Source organism: Manis pentadactyla, chromosome 7 (assembly GCF_030020395.1).
Source record: "Manis pentadactyla isolate mManPen7 chromosome 7, mManPen7.hap1, whole genome shotgun sequence".
In the NCBI taxonomy this organism is placed as follows: Eukaryota; Metazoa; Chordata; class Mammalia; order Pholidota; family Manidae; genus Manis; species Manis pentadactyla.
This window is the reverse complement of record NC_080025.1, coordinates 95,484,268-95,502,283: the sequence shown is the minus strand read 5'-3', so window position 1 is coordinate 95,502,283 and position 18,016 is coordinate 95,484,268. Positions and strand designations below refer to the sequence as shown.

At 36.9% G+C, this 18,016-nt stretch overlaps 1 protein-coding gene across 1 annotated transcript in view; it reads right to left on the bottom strand.

Annotated features, from left to right (window-relative positions):
* Positions 1–18,016, bottom strand: part of DNAH11 (dynein axonemal heavy chain 11) — a 363,375-nt gene that overhangs the window by 231,584 nt on the left and 113,775 nt on the right. Inside the window, exons 29-30 of the mRNA XM_057504579.1 lie at positions 11,132–11,281; positions 8,093–8,326 (exon numbers count right to left, since the gene is read on the bottom strand). Coding sequence (XP_057360562.1) covers positions 8,093–8,326; positions 11,132–11,281 — 384 coding nt within the window. The remainder of the gene's footprint in view (positions 1–8,092; positions 8,327–11,131; positions 11,282–18,016) is intronic.

Sequence of the window (18,016 nt, the reverse complement as noted above, 5' to 3'; positions counted from 1 at the left end):
TCTAGAGACTCTATGAGAGAAAAATATAGGAACTAATAAATGAATTCAGTGAAGTTCAGGATACAAAATCAATATACAGAATTCTATTGTATTTCTATATTCTAAAAATGAACTAGCAGAAGGAGAAATTAAAAAAACAATCCCATCTACAATAGCATAAGAATTACCTAGAATAAATTTAACCAAGGTGGTGAAAGACCCCCAACTCTGAAAATTATAAAACACTGATAAAAGAAATAAAAGATAACATAAATATATGGAAAGATACTGTACTCATGAATTGGGGGCATTAATACTGTTAAAATGCCTATATTAGTCAAATCAATCTGCAGATTCAAGCCAAATTAACCTTGAGACAGAAGAGCAAAGTTCAAGGTATCACATACCCCAGTTTAAAACTATACTACAAAGCTATAATAATCAAAATGGTGTGGTAGTGTCACAAAAATAGACACACAGATCAATGGAACAGAAGAGCAAGCCCAGGGAAAGGACAGCCACTTAAATAGTGCTGGAAAAACTGGACAGCTATTATGCAAAAGAATGAATCTGGGCCATTTTTTTATACCATTATATTTACACAAAAATAAACTCCAAATGGATCAAAGACCTAAATGTAAGACCTGAAATTATAAAACTCCTAGAAGAAAACATAAGCAGTAAATTCTGAGACATCAGCCTTGGCAGTTTTTTTCTGGATACATCTCCTCCAGCAAGGAAACAAAAGTAAAACAAACAAGTAGAACTACATCAAACTAAAAAGCTTCTGCACAGCAAAGCCAACCAACAAAACAAAAAGTTGACCTACTAAATGGGAGAATATATTCACAAATGATATATCTGATAAGGGGTGAATATCCAAAATAAATAAAGAAATCATATAACTCAACACCAAAAAATCTCCAAATAATCCTATTTAAAAATGGGCAGAGGACCTGAACAGACATTTTTCCAAAGAAGACATACAGATGGCCAACACATGAGAAGATGTTCAATGTCACTGATCATCAGGGAAATGCAAATAAAAACCACAATGAGATATCACCTCATCCCAGCCAGAATGGCCACTATTCAAAAGACAAGAAGTAACAAGTGTTGGTGAGGATGTAGAGAAAAGGGAACCCTCCTACACTGTTGGTTGGAATATCAATTGGTGCAGCCACTATGGAAAAAGTATGGAGTTCCAAAAATATTAGAAATAGAAATTGTGCATGAGCTAAAAACTCCACTTTGGGGTATTCACCCAAAATAAACAAAAATACTAACTTGAAAAAAATATATGCACCTATATGTTTATGTTTGTTACAACATTATTTATAATAGCCAAGGTATGGAAGCAGCCTAAGAACCCATCAATTGATAAATGGATAAAGAAGTAGAGCATATACACAATGGAATATTACTTAGTGATAAAAAAAGAATGAAATCTTGCCATTTATGACAGCATGAATGCACCTAGAGGGTATTATGCTAAGTGAAATAAGTCATACAGAGAAAGACAAATACCATATGACTTCCCTATATGTGGAATCTAAAAAATAAAACAAAGAAACAACTCAGAAACAGACTCATAGATACAGAACAAACCCGGTGTTTTCCAAGGTGGAAGCAGGTGAGGGGATAGGTGAAATGGGTGAAATAGGTGAAGAAGATTAAGAGGTATAATCTTCCAGTTACAAAATAAGTAAGTCACAGGAATGAAAGTTATAGCATGGCATATATAGCCAATAATATCATAATAATTTGTATGGTGACAGATGATATCCACCCTTATCATGATGTGCATTTTGTAATGTATATAAATGTCAAATCACTATGTTCTACAGTCAAAACTATTACAACCTTAAGTCAACTACATTTCAATTTACAAAAAGATAGAGAAAAGGAACAAATGTTAGAACCATAATGAACAGAAACATTTAAGGGGCAGGAAGACGAGCAAAGAAAGAAAAACTGAAGAATGTCCCAAGAAGTAGGTGGAAAAGTAATACAATCTACCTTTTTTACTGATCCAGTAATTTCACTTTCAGGCATTTACCCAGGAGAAGTGAAAACACATTTCCACCAAAAACTTGTCCAAGAATGTTTTAAGCCATCTTTAGTAATAGACCAAAACTGAAAACATAAATGCCAACTAATAGAATGGATAAACAAAGTGTGCTATACTTATACAATGGAATACTGAACAATAAAAAAAGAATAAATTTTAATACATTGAACAAAATGAATGACTTCCAAAAATATGTTTGTTGAGAAACAGAAAGAGTCTGACATTTAACTCTACTTGCATGCGCAATTAGCAGATTCACGGATGCTGACAGATGACACAGAGACTTCAGGGTCACAGATAAAGGACGGTTTATTAGTCATGGCAATAGCATTGAGTAATATGAGAGTATCAGTATTTTTACCAGTCCTTGAGCCTGAAGTTCCAAAGAATAACCCTAAAAGAGCCATGTGATGTTTGCATATGCAGTGAGTTGAGTTACAGTAGAGAAACCCTTTGTTTAGGAGCCTACTTCTTTTATGACAGACAGTAAGCATGCCTGACATTCACCCTGGAAGGAGATTTGATATTTATTATACTGGACAGTAAGCCAACCTACACTTTACTCTTGAGAGAGACACTATCTCTGTCTTCCAAGGATGTTCATTATACAAATATCCTTGCAAAGAGTGTCTGGGACAAAGGCAGTCAGTTCTTCTGCTCATAAGATGGACAAAAATGTAAGACCCACAATGGATTGTCTCCCAACAGCATTATGTGAAAAATCCAGATAAAAAAGAGTATATGTTAATCTGTGAGACTGGCCAACAGAATTTTCTTTTGTACTTTATTCACTGCCTACTTTTTGTATCAAATTTATCAGACCTTTATACAACGAGCAGAAAATCTGTCTTTTTCTGTACCCTAGAGCAGTTGAAATAACATGCTATTTACCAGTCCTTTACATGTCTGTTAAAACCATTGAACAGGGCTCTAGTTGGGGGGGCGCCTCTTTCACTAGCTTGGTCACTATTCAAGTATTGTTATAGTTACATAGACCAGTTTACTGGTCTACTGAAGTTTCCTACCTCATTTTGAATCATTTTCAAAAAGAGTGCTCATAGAAAACCTTCCAATTAATTAAAATTTTCAACTTAATTTTTAGCATATAATCACATATAATGTTTAGAATCTTTAAAAATCTTTCTCTCATAGTGATGTTTCCTTTCCCTATCCCTTTGCTGTTTTTGTGTTCTCAGAACTGCAAAAGTTTATCAGTGTTATTAGTCTGTGCAGAGAACCAAATCTTGGATTAATGGGTCAGACTGGACTCATATGGCAAATATGGGTAACAAATCCCTTTTTCTCTTACCTCCCTCTGTGATTGTGGAGATGTTGAGGTACTTCAGAATCTGTTCTGCTTCCTTTTCTAGAACAAGGTGGGCAAACTATAGGTCCTGAGCCAAATCTGGCATATCACCTATTTTATAAATAATGTTATATTGTGACCCAGTCATACCCATTCATGTAATAATTGCCTGTGACTTCTTTCCTATTATAACAGCAGAGATGAGTAGTGAAAGAGAGTATATGGCCCAGAAAGGCTGAGACATTTATTATCCCATCTGTCACAGAAGTAGTAGCCCAACCAGAGATCTAGAGTTAAGACTTAGTCAAGGCAGGAGTTCTCAATAAATGTCTCACTTTGTTTATAAAATATTTCTCAGGGCTTTATTCTAGGGACAAACACCCTCATTGATAATCTCTTGGGACATACAGGAGATAGAACTGGTTCCAACTGTCCATCTCTTCTACATTTAATCCTTATCACTGACCAGGGACCCCACATATTTTTTATATTTATTGAATCTTAGTTTGTAATTTCCCTGGGATCAAATAGGCTTATCATTGCCATAGCTTCCTCTTTTTAGTATGTTTGGGCTATGAATTTCCTGCTATTAGTTATCTACCAGTTCAATTTCATCTATTGTCAACATCTAGGCATTCCTCAAATTATCTGGTCCGAATTTCCAGGTACAATATTAATTTGTTTTATATGCCTTGTCATTCAGTGTAACTTTTGCTGTGTTAGAGTAACCAGATTAGGCCCAAGATGGAATCATTTATGCCAAGCCCATGTCAGCAAGCTAAAACTTAAGTTTTTATGCTTAACTTTCCCAGAAAAGGCAGACTTAAGTCAACCAATTAGTGCTTCCTGCTTAGTACAAGTTACACAGACCTCTCTTTGCTCAGTATAAGGAAAGTAACTCTGCTTTAACCAGTCAGCAAATCCCCAGCGTTACTTCATTGGTCCTGCTCACTCTGGTCTGTACGAACCTCTCACCTTATACAACTTTTCAGAGTTCCTTCTATCTGCTGGACTGAATGCTGCCTAATTCACAAGTTACCGAATAAAAGCTTAGTAGATCAGTAAACTGAAAAAGTTTTAACAATGAAAGGTGAGGTAGAGAATGAGTGTTCTACTCATGATCTTGTGGGTTCCTGTCAAATTGTGAAACATGAGGCTATGAGATCACACTTTCCTATAAAGGCAAAAAATAATACTTTGCACGTAATATATACTGGGTAGCTGCAATCTTCACAGGTTTCTCTATGTAGGTAATAAGGTTGGGACAAGGTAAGAACACTATCAACATTGTATCCGATTGTTTTTGAAAGAATTTCTCAATCAATAACTGAAAATGAGGCCAAACATTGGTCCTAAATAGTAAAATGAAGAGTCTCTTCTACATATAATATTTCTGAGCCTTTGTAGTGGGAGTAGATGGATAGTTAATGAGAAAACTTTTATATTGGTTATCATAATTATGGGAAAGACAGTGTAGCACAGAGAAGACAAGTAGTGACTCTGGGGCATCTTACTATGCTGACGGGCAGTGACTGCAATGGGGTATGGGGGTGACTCGATAATATGGGTGAATGTAGTAACCATATTGTTTTTCATGTGAAACCTTCATAAGAGTGTATATAAACAATACCCTAATAAAAAATTGTAATAAAAAAAGTAATACAAAAAAAAAGTACCCTGGGTAATTTCCTAGCACATTAGTAATTGATTTTTTGAAGCCCATAAAGCTTCCATATCTTTTTTTTTTTTTGATGATTTTTCACACAACTCAATAATAAAGGAAGAGTGGGAAAAACTTTCTTACTAGATTCCAAGCCTCTAAAACAAAACACTTTGCCAAGGAACCCTCGAATCTGAGAAATTAAATGTATTATACCTGCCACATTTCCATAGACTCTGGCAAGGAAGGGACATACATCCAAACTGGAGCATTTTTGTCTTTAATCCCCACATTAGCTAACATACAATCACAATATGTCTAGGGGGAAACAGTTTAAAATAATTATCTTAGTTTATATATCTCACTACAACTTGGAAGCGAGAACTAAGGAAAGAAATTATTTGTTCAGGTAGATCACCAATTATAGCCAACTCTGCTCTCAGTTTTAAAATTAAACTATTTTAAAGGACTGAAGTTCATGCTAAAGACTGTTCATAGTATTAGCAAGAGTAATTTTAATTAAAACAAACTCCTACCCAATTTTAAAGAGAAAAAACTAAAGGGGTTTCAATTTAGATGTACACACTTTTTATGCACCAACTATAGCTTTAACAGTATTCATATGTTAGCTTCTTTAGTATGTCTGTTAGCATCAGTCACAAAATTCAAATACTGTATTGAAGGCATCTGTTGACTGGTCTGTCAAACATTTCAATTTTGCTAGAAGTATTTTATAATGGCAGATAAATGCTTTCTTTATAAACCATTCTCTGTTTACTTCTAATCCAACATGAGAAAGAAACATTATATAACTCTTGAATGAAATGGAAAACTTTAAAACTAGTTCAAGGGAGAAAAAAGCTGTTAATTAGTTGAATAAGCTGAAGCTACTGGGATATGAGTTGCTTTAGATGTAAGGATAAAAAGAGTCAACCCAATGTTGAGTTAAACAAAGGCAAGTAAAATGGGAAGTAGAGACCAGAATAAAGGATCTAAGGTCCTTGTAAGAGATAAAATCTATTAACAGTTAACCAGAATGTAAGCATTATGAAAGCATGAACTTCACTTATGAAAAGAACCTAGAATAGTGCCAGCTAAGCAGTCAGACTATCAGTGTAAACCTGAACAAGGTAGAAGGGAGAAATTAAATTCTGGCATATCCATATACAGGAAATCTATTTGGTCATTTTTTGTGTGAATTTGATAGATAATAATGACACAGGAAACGTAGATATTATATTGACTGAAAAATAAAGTAACAGAATGTATGGAATATAAAAAAATTGATTTTCTTCTATTTATATCTAGGTACATTGATATAAAGCAACATAAATACATGTATGTCAATAGCTAAACACTGACACACATATGTGCACATGCACACATACACACACACAAATATATATAGGGAGAGAAATGTCTACACATTCACATAGAAAGATAGCTAGATGGTAGTAGATGGAGGGAACCTTTTGATGTTTGCATGCCAAAATGTCATCAATGATTATCTGTGGAAAGCTAATAATGGGTACCTATGGCTGTTTAAAAATTTTTTTTTCCATTCTCTATCTGTATTTTCTTCTTCATCTTTAGCAATAAACATTAATAAAGAAACCATGGAATTTAAAATAATAAAGTTGCTATAAATAACAAATATCCATAAAATATCATTTACTATTTTAAGCAATTAAGTATTTTAATAATCACCAAAAAATTGTAAATTGAAAGGAGGAGAGAATAAGTGGAGAGAGAAAAAAGACAGAATAAAGTAGGAAAATGTTGAAAGATCTACATTTGAGCAGTGATTGATCATAGCTGAAATTTAAGAGACGATATTATTTTAAGTATTTAAAAATATCCTTAAATATATCATGAAAATAGTCATAATGAAAGTAAAGATATCAATAAATTAACCAGTTATTTTTATAAGAAAACTATAATAGAATTACGGTTTAATTATCTCAATTATTTATGTTCATGAAAAAAAATTAGGAGAATCTACTTAGCTTCCTCATCTAAATGGCACTGACTAGAACTGCAGAGATATTGCCCTCAGAAAAAACAAGTCATTTCTTTAAATCTAATCCTATAACTTCAAGCTTACTGAGCTGAAACCAATGCCCCATTTTCCTATGAATGTAAAATTGACAAGAATCTATTTTTCTCCAAAAGTGAGTTATACAAAAACTTCTTTAGCAACATAAACAAGTTAGGTGGTCTCTACCCAAGATCAAATGAGCAAAATTAAAAGGGATGATCTTCACACTCTAAAACACTATTGAATGTGTTAACAATACAAGTATTCTTCACTATCTGAATTTATTTGATTTTTAAGTCACTGAGTTATTAAAAGCACTAAGAGGAGAAGAAATGGAGAGTAGCAGAAAGCATTCCGAATTCTGCTAAGCATGCCGTTTTCACCTCAAATTGTGCAACATTCGGAGAGTCATTTAACATCCCTGAATTCAGACTTTATCCACTGAGAACAAGAAAGGTAGACAAACTAATAAACACCTTTCCAAGTCTAATACTCACTTATCTATAAGTCCAGAGAAAGGCCAGCTCTCTGAACTGCTCCACATCTAAGAGCACACCTTAGGATGCAAGGCTTAAGGAGAGAGATCATAGCATAACCGGGGAGAATAAAATGGAAGTCAAAACAGACTATTTTCCAAAGTGGCTCATCTGTGATTTATCATTAACAGAAAACCAAAATATATGAAAACACTTGTCTTTGTTGAAAGGCCCTCCACCTTTTGGAGTCCTGCAAATCAGGTACATATTTTGTAATAGACACACAATCAGCCTAGATGGACAGTCTAACACAAAAGAAAAGAAAAAGGCACAGTATCTAGGTATGTGTGATACACTAGAGTTTTGGGGAATAATGGACATGATGGATGTTTGCTAAACCCATGTACAGAGCTAGGAATGAAAAGTTAAACAACTGATGGCAAAAATCTTCCTAGCCTTGTGCCTCCGTGCACCAGAGGGAACCCATGTAAATAATGAATAAATGGATGGATGAGGCTTACCTCTTCAAGTCCCTTTAGTCTCGAAATCATGAATCAAATACCTGTTTTTTATGGAAATCCTTTAGGGCCGTTTCGTAGCCTTCCTCCAGTCTCCTGAAGGCTATTCCTACATCTGTAGTCCACCAGATTTGAGAGCTGGTTAGTGCAACTTGAGCCGGGAAATCAAAAATCCACAGTTCCCTAGGTTTTTCCTCGTAGGCCACGATGGCTTCTGTGATGGAATGTCGCACTGTTTCTTGCATAGTCTGTTCAAGTTGCAGAAGCCACGTTTCCACCTTTTGAAACAAATTGAAGTGTTTTCACATGGGCTTAACAATGGAAAAGGGATAATTCCATCCTCTCATGGGCTCACAGGCCATGGCTTCAGGTGGATTTATTTTAAGCCCATATAGAAAATTAGAAGAGGGCTAACTCAAAGGGAAAGGTGAGCAACTGACTGATGAAGTTTTTTCCACATGAAAAGAATAGCTTCTCCTGGAATGCTGCCCATCTTATTTCCCCTACCAGCTGGCTAATAACTTTCCACACCCTAAACAGAGGGGTGTTCTTGGTTACTCACTTTTTAGATTTGAAGACAAGGGGGTGCTAGAACAAGATTCCTTCTGGTAATGCAGTGTTCTAAGAAACCAAACATCACAGCCATCTATAGAGTAATATGCCAGAATACTATTCTAGAGATTTGGGGATAATGGGAAATGGGTTTTTTAAACATATCTTGATAATTTTAAAATCTACTGAAAACATTTTCTCATAAATCTTTTTAGTTCTTGTCTTAAGACAAAATGTTTTCAGCAAGTATCTTAGTTATATTCCCTACTGGTTCTCATCTTCACACTTGTCAAAAATTAGACAGCAGGAGAGTATCAGAGATAGGACAACTGCTGACTTGTAGAAATTAATCTTTTTTGAAAAAAATTCAAGTTCATTTTGCTCCCACAAATATATTTCAGCCAGTTTTCCATTCTATTCAAATACACTTTGTTATATTTACTCATATATGTTTCCATGGGTTGTTATATAGCAGAAAGGATACATATAGTGTTTTCTAATAATTGATTAGACTATAATAACTAAATTCCAAAGACCACAGGAGGTGCTGAAGATACTGTAACTGATTTCTTTCTCTGCCTTTGTGAAGATAGGAGAAGCATTCAGTCCTAGAGCCTCCTTCTCTGGAGAACTGGGAGTGGTATGTGGCTAAAGAGTTAACAGCCTTCCCAGCTGAAAGAAAACTGAAGCACTGTCCTGGCAAATGGCCCCAGCATCCTAGGAGGCTTTCTCTCTGCTTCACAGCTGGGTTTTGTTCCCATGCCTGAATTCAGGGTCTCGGATCTAATCACTGCTTCAGTCACTAACTAAGCACAACTCTTAATGTCACCAAGCAACAAGTTCCCTCAGTAAATCAGACATCATGTGAAGCATCTCCCAGGAACCCTGGGATCCACATCCTGAGGATGGCCCTGTTCTCAAGAACTTCCAGTCCATTAGGGAAGCACAAACACATGTAAGTTGATATATTCAGGCTCATGTTACGATGACTATGCCAAAAACAGCAACCTGGTTCAGTGTGATTGGAGAACTTAGCTCTGATGAGGTGCTTGCTCAATCCCTCTCTTTTTGGCATTTCAACTCTGCTCAATCCTCCATTGAGCTCAATCCTCCAACAATTACCACTTCCCATTATCACTGATTACATGTATATCCATTTCTTCAATGAGCCTAGAGCTCTTCATAGATAGGAGCCATGTCTTATTTCCTTAAGAGCCTAAGCCAGCATCTAGTACAGAGTAGGAATTCACTAAACACTAGTCAAATAAAGCACCAATAGTCTAACTTGGGAGGAACCAATCATAAAAGTGCAGGGGGTAAAAAGGCCTAAAGTAAAAGCATCTTTTAATAAGACAGGCAATGAGACGGTGAATGGGGTGTATGCTCCAAGGTCTCCAGCCTGAGCTGCTTCTACAGAATAAACTAGAGAAAACTTTCAACATCGAGGGTTCCTGCTGGTGACAAGCACATCTGTCAGCTGGACTGTCCTCCTTCCAGGCAGGATGCCAGCTGGCCAGCAGTGGGTTGCCGGGGAGGGAGCAGACAGCAACACACTTGTCAAGATAGTTTATGGTGACTTTTTCTAATCATTGTATTAATATCCCAAAAAGCCCAAGAGATAAAAAAATATATTTTAATCAAAGTAGTCCACCATCTGTTTCCCCTTCACTTGGCAGGATTTTTCTGGTATAATTTTCAAAAGTAACAGAGAAGAATAAAGAAAACCCCTGTCACAAAAGGATGCCATCGCATTTCTGCAAGGGACTCTGTAAGGAAGCCCCTGCTTCAGCCCAAACTGTTCTGTAATAGAAGCTATTGTCTCAGTTCCTCTGGGGATTAATTCAAGCATTGTCATAAAAAGATGCAAGTCCTGTAAATCATCTGAAAACACTAAGAGCTCCTTAAATCATAATGAGCCATTCTGGCAGATAAAACTGTTAAGAATATTTGTGAGGTATTTGGCTGTGAGAGAAGAGAACATGTTAACTTAACTGTCTGTGCACATGGTAATTAGAGTATGTGATATCAGGTTGGTAGACTCAATCAACTTTATTTATGAGCAGCCATTTACAACAGTCACATCAGAATCCTCAACCACAGGCCTCTTTAAAACATGCTTTCCTGCACGGTGGCTCAGTGTGATTTGAGAGCTCTGATGAGGTGCTTCACCCTGACCCCTCCCTGTACTGAGCAGTGGTGAAAATACTCTTTGTAGGAGACTCAGTCATTGGGCTGCGTTTGCTTCTTATTCTGCAGTCAACACATTCAATCTGTGACAGTCCCTCCCTGTCTAGTTCAACTGCTAATATCTCTGAGACAGGGCAGGGTGCTGAAGCGAAATGAACAGAACCTGGGAAGCATGGCAGAGTTAGCCCTCTGTCAAGCTGGACGTAAGTAAACAGGAATCTCTGAGAACAAAACTAACCAGAGCCTGATTTGACATGAGCTGATTTTTTCTTGTTCAATTCAGCCTTTACAAATTACCCTGAAAATACTCCTCTAGCATAGAAAACCTCATAATCAAAACTTACACGGCCTACGCATTCACACTTGGTTTGGAATGGGACATACTCCTTTTCTTTGCTGTACATTCCAATTGCTCTGTGAGTGGAAACGCCCTCATTGTCTTCGAACTGCAGATCCGCAATGCTATCGAAGAGTTTGGCAAGGTGACGTGTCACCTAAGACAAGATTAGCAGAAAAGATAAGAGAATTTCCTACTGGAGATATGTTCTGGCAATCTAGTGATGATTCTACATGAATTCATAAAACTTTCTTTAATGCAAATACAGAATTGTCTCAAGACGTTTTTCTTCAAAATAAAAATCACTTCTTAAATTCCAGAGTTTGAAATGACCTCGATGGAGAAGTGGCCATCCAGGCAGTCTGGCCATCAGGTGTTAGGTGCTGTATGCTTACCATGCAAGGTTACATATTTTCTACCTGAGGACTGGAGACTTACCAACTTCTCTGTCTGTGCCATATTCCTGTAGCAACCAGCCTTGTGGAAATTTTGTGGTCAGGTTTTGGAAATACAGAGACATTATTATACTATAAAAAAGCTGTGTTAAAGTATGTGAAATAGAAATGTAAGTCAGACACAATCTTACTCTTGTGTTGGATCTTCTGTTATTGTGCTCTTGCTTTGATACTTATGTGAGACCCACAGCATATGTCACGTAAAAATGGTGGAGATTTCCATTTTCATTGTTAAGGAAACTGAAGCTAAAGTACCAGGTGGTGTCATCCAGCTGATACTGCTAAAAGTAAGCCGCATTTAGATTTTAAACCTCCAAGTCCAGGACACATCTACAAAACTCAAATTCTTCTGGCATCATAGCCTTTTAAATCCTAAGTTGTGGGATTGCCAAAGTAACCCCCAATAAATACCATACTGAACTCTGTACAGGTTCTTGACTATTTGAAAAAAAAAAATTAAAAGACAAAGATCAGCATTTGTTCTGCTAGAGGCCAGTATGGAGACTAAAAGCCTCCTTGGCCTCCAAACAGAACACCAGAATTAGCAGCACTGCTGCACCCCGTCATGTCAGCACGGACCTGGACAAGCCTCTCCGCTGAGCAGCACTGGCGTGGAGGAAGGGCAAGGAAGATGGCATTCTCACAAGAACAGACTCTCAGTCACCTAAGTCAGGGCACCTCCCTAGGGGTGGACAGGAGAAGGGCAGGGAGTGGGCCAGAGGTAGTAGCAGTAGTGAGAAGTGGCCCCTCCTTGCGAAGCTGCTACTGGAAAACAGTCCAATGGTTCCTCAAAAAGTTTAACAGAACTACCATCTGACCCAGCAATGTCACTCCTAGAACAATACTCCCAAATAACTGAAAACATACATTCAAATACTTGTACAAATAGTTCATGGCAGTATTATTCAGAGTAGCCAAAAGGTGGAACCAACCCAAGTGTCCACTGATGGATGGACAAATTGTGGTATCTACGCACAATGGAACACAATTCAGCCATGAGAGGGAATGAAATACTGATACATGCTACACTGTGAATGCACCTTGAGGCCATGATGTTAAGTGAAAGAAGCCACTCACAAAAACACCATATTGTATGACTCCATTTATATGAAATGTTCAGAACAGATAAATCCATAGAGACAGAAGGCAGATTTGTGGTTGTTAGATGCCAGAGGGGAGAAAGGAATGCAGGTGACTGCTTAATAGGTGTGGGGTTTTATTTTGGGATGATAAAAGTATTTTTGAAGTAGATGGAGGTGACTGGCACACAACACTGTGAACATACAAAATGCTACTGCATTCTTTAAGATGGTTAATTTTATGTCATGCGAATTTGACCTCAATAGAAAAAAAAATAAAAGGTGCTGATAGCCAGAAGATGGTTTAAAGCTATATGACACTTACCAGCATATAAGTGCCATCTCCATAATAACTTCTTGAAATACAGTTTAACAAGACTTGGTAACCCTGCCAATAGCAGGTTCCAGGAACAACAGCAATCTGCCTAAATTTCCTGCACAAGACCAACACCAATATTGGTAAGGAACTCCTTAAGGGTGAGTTTATCCTTGCAGCTTTTGGCCTTAACATTTTTGCTAAATTTGCAGTTTTAGTACTGAAGAAAATCACAGCAAGGAATCTTTTCAGTTTTAAAATAGGTGAGTTTTTGAGACTCTCACTTACTTTAAATGTAGGCAGAGTGGTAGCCGATGACCACCACTTGGGTTGTCATATTCTTCTCCATCCCTGTACACTACCCTAAGGACATCATACACAGGAAGTATCACCAATAATCTGGCAATTCACTGTCATGGCTGAAGTGGCCAGGAAATGCACAGATGCTTAATGGCCTCTGCTATGTAGTGGGCCTAAATAACACTCAGGTGAAAAGCAGCAGGATAAATGAGATCTCAACCATCAGACACCTTCTTGTATTATTGCTCTGGTGAGTAAATAGTTTCAAAAGAACTTCTAGTCATGTAGTCCCTCAGTCAGTGACCAGGAAGCACAGACCCCGTGGCTTGCAGCTCTCCCATTCCCTATCCCAGGCAGGTCTGAAGTAGGATGTTTTCATATTCTGTCTCATATTTAAAGCTTCTGAGAGAACAGGACTGTGTAACTATATGGTCCCTCTTGTTCACAAATTTTTTCACTTCTAATAAGCTCTCCTTGTGTTAACACAAAATTAAAATTCCTTCTTTCTAGTTCAGTGTTTAAAAGACCTTTTACTTCTTAATTAAAGAGAACACGTCAAAGCCAACACCTCATATGCCCCTCTTCTTAAAGAAACACAAAGAACTTGAATGCTTCAAATCATAAATAAGTCAATATCTTTGTATCTTAAGTAGGTTTATTAAAGATTAGTAACAAAAATTGAAATGATGTCCCCTCGTTTTGCAGTTTACAGCAAATTAGGTGCATTTACCCACTAGAGTAGGTATCCAGGCAGCCCCTGCTTCACACAGTAGTCTGGGACCATAAAAATTATCACATAGTCTTAGTTATCAATGGGGAAATTTAGGATTGGGCTCGACCTTTACAAAATTTTGTTAAAACATTAAAATCTCTCTGTTGGTTATAAAAGTACAGGGAAATAAAAAAGCTGTGAACTAGCATATATTTAGTACATATAATTTAGAATATCAAAAATTGAAAATTTTCTCTTTGTAACAGGCTTCTCAAGAGTAGTTTGAACAGTGCTTGCCTCTTTCTTCTCATGTTATAACGTAAGACACAGAGTGAGCACCTTTTCTATACCTTGAAGAATTGTCATGCTCCTTTCAAAGTCTGGATCAGCTGCCAACATTTTATCCTTTGAGCTTTCAGTGTCCTGAAATTTCTTTGAGAGTTTCTTTAAGGTTGAACACTTTTTTTTGTTTTTTTGGTGTCATTTCCTTGGGACATCTTCATCCTTTTTGTCACCACCACTGTTTTCACATATATTGCTAAGTTTGTGTTCACTACAATCCTCTGGCTGCATTATCTAGAATCTTCCAAACAGTGTAGTGTTATCTTTCCTGCACTCAGATTTCTCTTCTATAACCACATCATTGTTTGATTCAAATTTCACTTCTAGTATTATCAATTTTCATTGCTTTGCTATATATACTTCAAACTTTATTACCAATCCCCTTTCGATGTGTTTTTGTAAACTGTTATGTGAGTTCATCAGTGGGGATGAGGAGGCAACACTTTACATGCAGTGCTGTCTGGGTGTAAACTGAGTAGCAGATGCATGATGGCCAACATGGCAGACTTTGAAAGATGTGACATAACTGGTTGTGAGTCATGATGCACGTCTATTATTTGTGCAGTGATTTCTGTGGACTGAAGAACTAGCAGTGAAGTTTGTGCTTTTCGCAATTATTCACAATAATATACCACAGTATCTGAAATAACAATAGAGCCACTAATCAACAAAGCCAAGATTTAAACTCATGTTTGTATGATTTCAAAGCTCTCTGTTCTTCACCATCTTGCCTTCTGATGGATGGCCAATGTGCCTGGTTTTGTCTAGTTTCATACAGTTAACATTTCAGCATTCATTATTTTTTTCTATTCACCCAGATTTCCATCTGGTATCATCATCCTTGGTCTGAAACACTTCCTTTAATATTTCATGTCTTGCTAATCTGCTGGTGATGACATCTTTGCTTTTGAACATCTGAAGACATCTTTGCCTTTAAGAGTTATTTTCACTGGACAAAGACCTCTAGGTTTTTTCTTTCATTATTTTAAAGTCGTTGCCCTAGTGTCTTTTCACCTGCATCAAGAAACTTTTTAACATCCTTGTGTTTGTTTCTTTGTAAATAATGTTATTTTTAGACTTATCATTGGTTTTGACCAATCTGAGCAATTTGGTATAGTTTTGTTTCTTGTGCTTGAGTTCATTGAACTCCTTGAATTTATGGATTTCTGCTTTTCATCAATTTGGAAGTCTTTTTGTTGTTTGCATTTGTTCTCTTTCCTGCACTCCAACTGGGGACATGTAGTTACATATATGGAGCTTTGTTATATTTTCCAAATCTCTACTTAACTTTTTGAATGTACTGATACAGCTATAACAACTTTTGGTATCATTGTCCGCTAATTCCAACATCTGTGTCAGTTTTGATTGATTGGTCTCATTATGGGTCAGATATTCATGCCTCTTTGCATGCCCTGAAATCTTTCACAGGATGTCAGACATTGTAAACTTAACCCTCTTGGTGCTGAATGTATTTTTATTCCTATCTTCTTGAGCTTTGTCTGGACTTCAGTTAAGATACTTTTGGATCTTGCTTTTAAGATATGTTTGGCAGAACTAGAGTGGTGTCTGATCCAGGGATAAATATTCCCCACTGCTGTCTACACTGAAGAGCCCCTCCAGAAGTCTTGGCTTCTCTTTCCACAGTTCTTTCCTCTTTGGTGTTCAAGTCTGCAAACCCTAGCCACGTTGGTCTCCTTGGACTCTTAGCTCTGAGCCTTCAACTCAGGGCCACCAGATTCTGCCTTGTTCCCCCTCCTTGGGCCATGCCCGGAAACTGTCTCATGGAAGCAAATGGAAACCATCATTACTGTTGTTTGATTCTCTGAAGTAAACACTATTTTTCTTTTATTTTTCTCCTTATTTCAAGTTCCATGATGCTGATGAAAGCTCTGATCTGCTTCCCAGACTACTGGTCACATCTTATAAATTGCCAAATGTTGCAGTGGGAAAAGCATAGGGAGTATCAAGCAAGTCTCTCTGTGGTTTCTTTCTACTTTTATCTTGGCCCCTGAAATCTTGACTTTTCTTTGATACTCTTGAAGCACTCTCAATGCATTTAAACAGATTTAGCTAACCATTTTACCTGGCTCTTCTAGTTGTTCCCAAAATGAACAGTACTCTGCTAAAAGCTAATCTGTTACAGCCAGAAGCCTCATCCACTGCATTTAAGATGGAGCTTACAACCTTTATCAAGTGATATCAAACAAAGGCCAGCACCAGGAGTAGCAAGGCCCAAACTCTTTGGTGGAAGGACCCCGCATTTATATGACTTAGTTTTTGGATCTTGTAACATTTAAGTCTATTTTATTTTAATCCACATTGTAATAACTTTGATTTTGTTGTCTAAGTCATATTGGCTATAGAGAGAATTCCAATAAGAGAGTGCAACTGAATTCTAAGCAGTGGCAACACATATTTGCAAAAGGAAAAAAAACTACAAATATTATTATTCAGTGTGGTTAACCCTATATTGGCTATTTTATGAGGATGATCAAGGATAATCCCTATTGGATATACAATTTATGACATTAATTTATAATTAGATCTATTTTCTTGTCTCATACCTAACTGCCTAAGTCCTTTGGGTATCAAGCTGCCTTTATATGAAGGCATCCATTTATTTATGTTTATGTTTATTTATTTTGGAATAAAGTTGATCTATAACATTATATTGGTTTCAGATGTACAACATAGTGACTTGGTAATTATATACATTCCTAGATGCTTGCTACGCTAAGTGTATTCCTCTATTACCATATCAAAACATTGCAATATTAATGGTTATATTCTATATGTTCTACTTCCATTCTTATAACTTATTTCATAATTTTCAGTTTGTACCTCTTTATCCCCTTCACCTGTTTCACCCATCCCCCACCTTCTCCCTGTAGTAACCATCTATCTATTGTCCATACTTATGGGTCTATTCTATTTTGTTTGTTTTGTTTTCTAGATTTCACATGTAAGTGAAACCATACGGTACTTGTCTTTCTTTGTGAAGGCATCCACTTAGAATGTGACCTACTTACTAAATCACGCCAAGTGCAGCTGCCCTCAGTTAGCAATGTCTATGACAAACTGAGCAGATGAGCAGCTGCTCCTCCTCACAGCTCACCTGAAGGTGAACAGAGACAAAACTGTGACCATCTTCTGTGTGTTCCCTTTTGCTGCTCTTACCCATTTCATCCTCAACCCTTTGCTAAACTCAAGGGCAACTCTTTCCTCTATCTGAGGTATCTTACAGCCCCTCCAGCTTTCTACTTCCTCTAGAAAAGGGATTTTTGATTGATTTTATTTCAACTAAAACCCATTCACTCTTGCATGCCCTCAGCTACTGCATTTTGAGCCTTCCTCCTCTTAGTTGGCAAAGGAGGACTAATCCTGGTCTGAGAAGGTCAAAACAACTATGAGTGACTGTTGAGCTCCATATTCCTGGTTCCTGAAATTCATATACAGAGACACTTTGACTATGTCATGAAGTTAACCAAATGCAAGCACCATATTGAAACATACTGTGCTTGCAGTTATATGGGGTCTTTGATGTTTGCCCCTTTAAGATCCATCAGTGCTCTTTGTCACCCAGTATTAAGCTCATTTCTTATAAGAAATACACAAAAGTAAACTTGAAATGGATCAAAGACCTGAATGTAAGTCATGAAACCATAAAACTCTAAGAAGACAACATGGG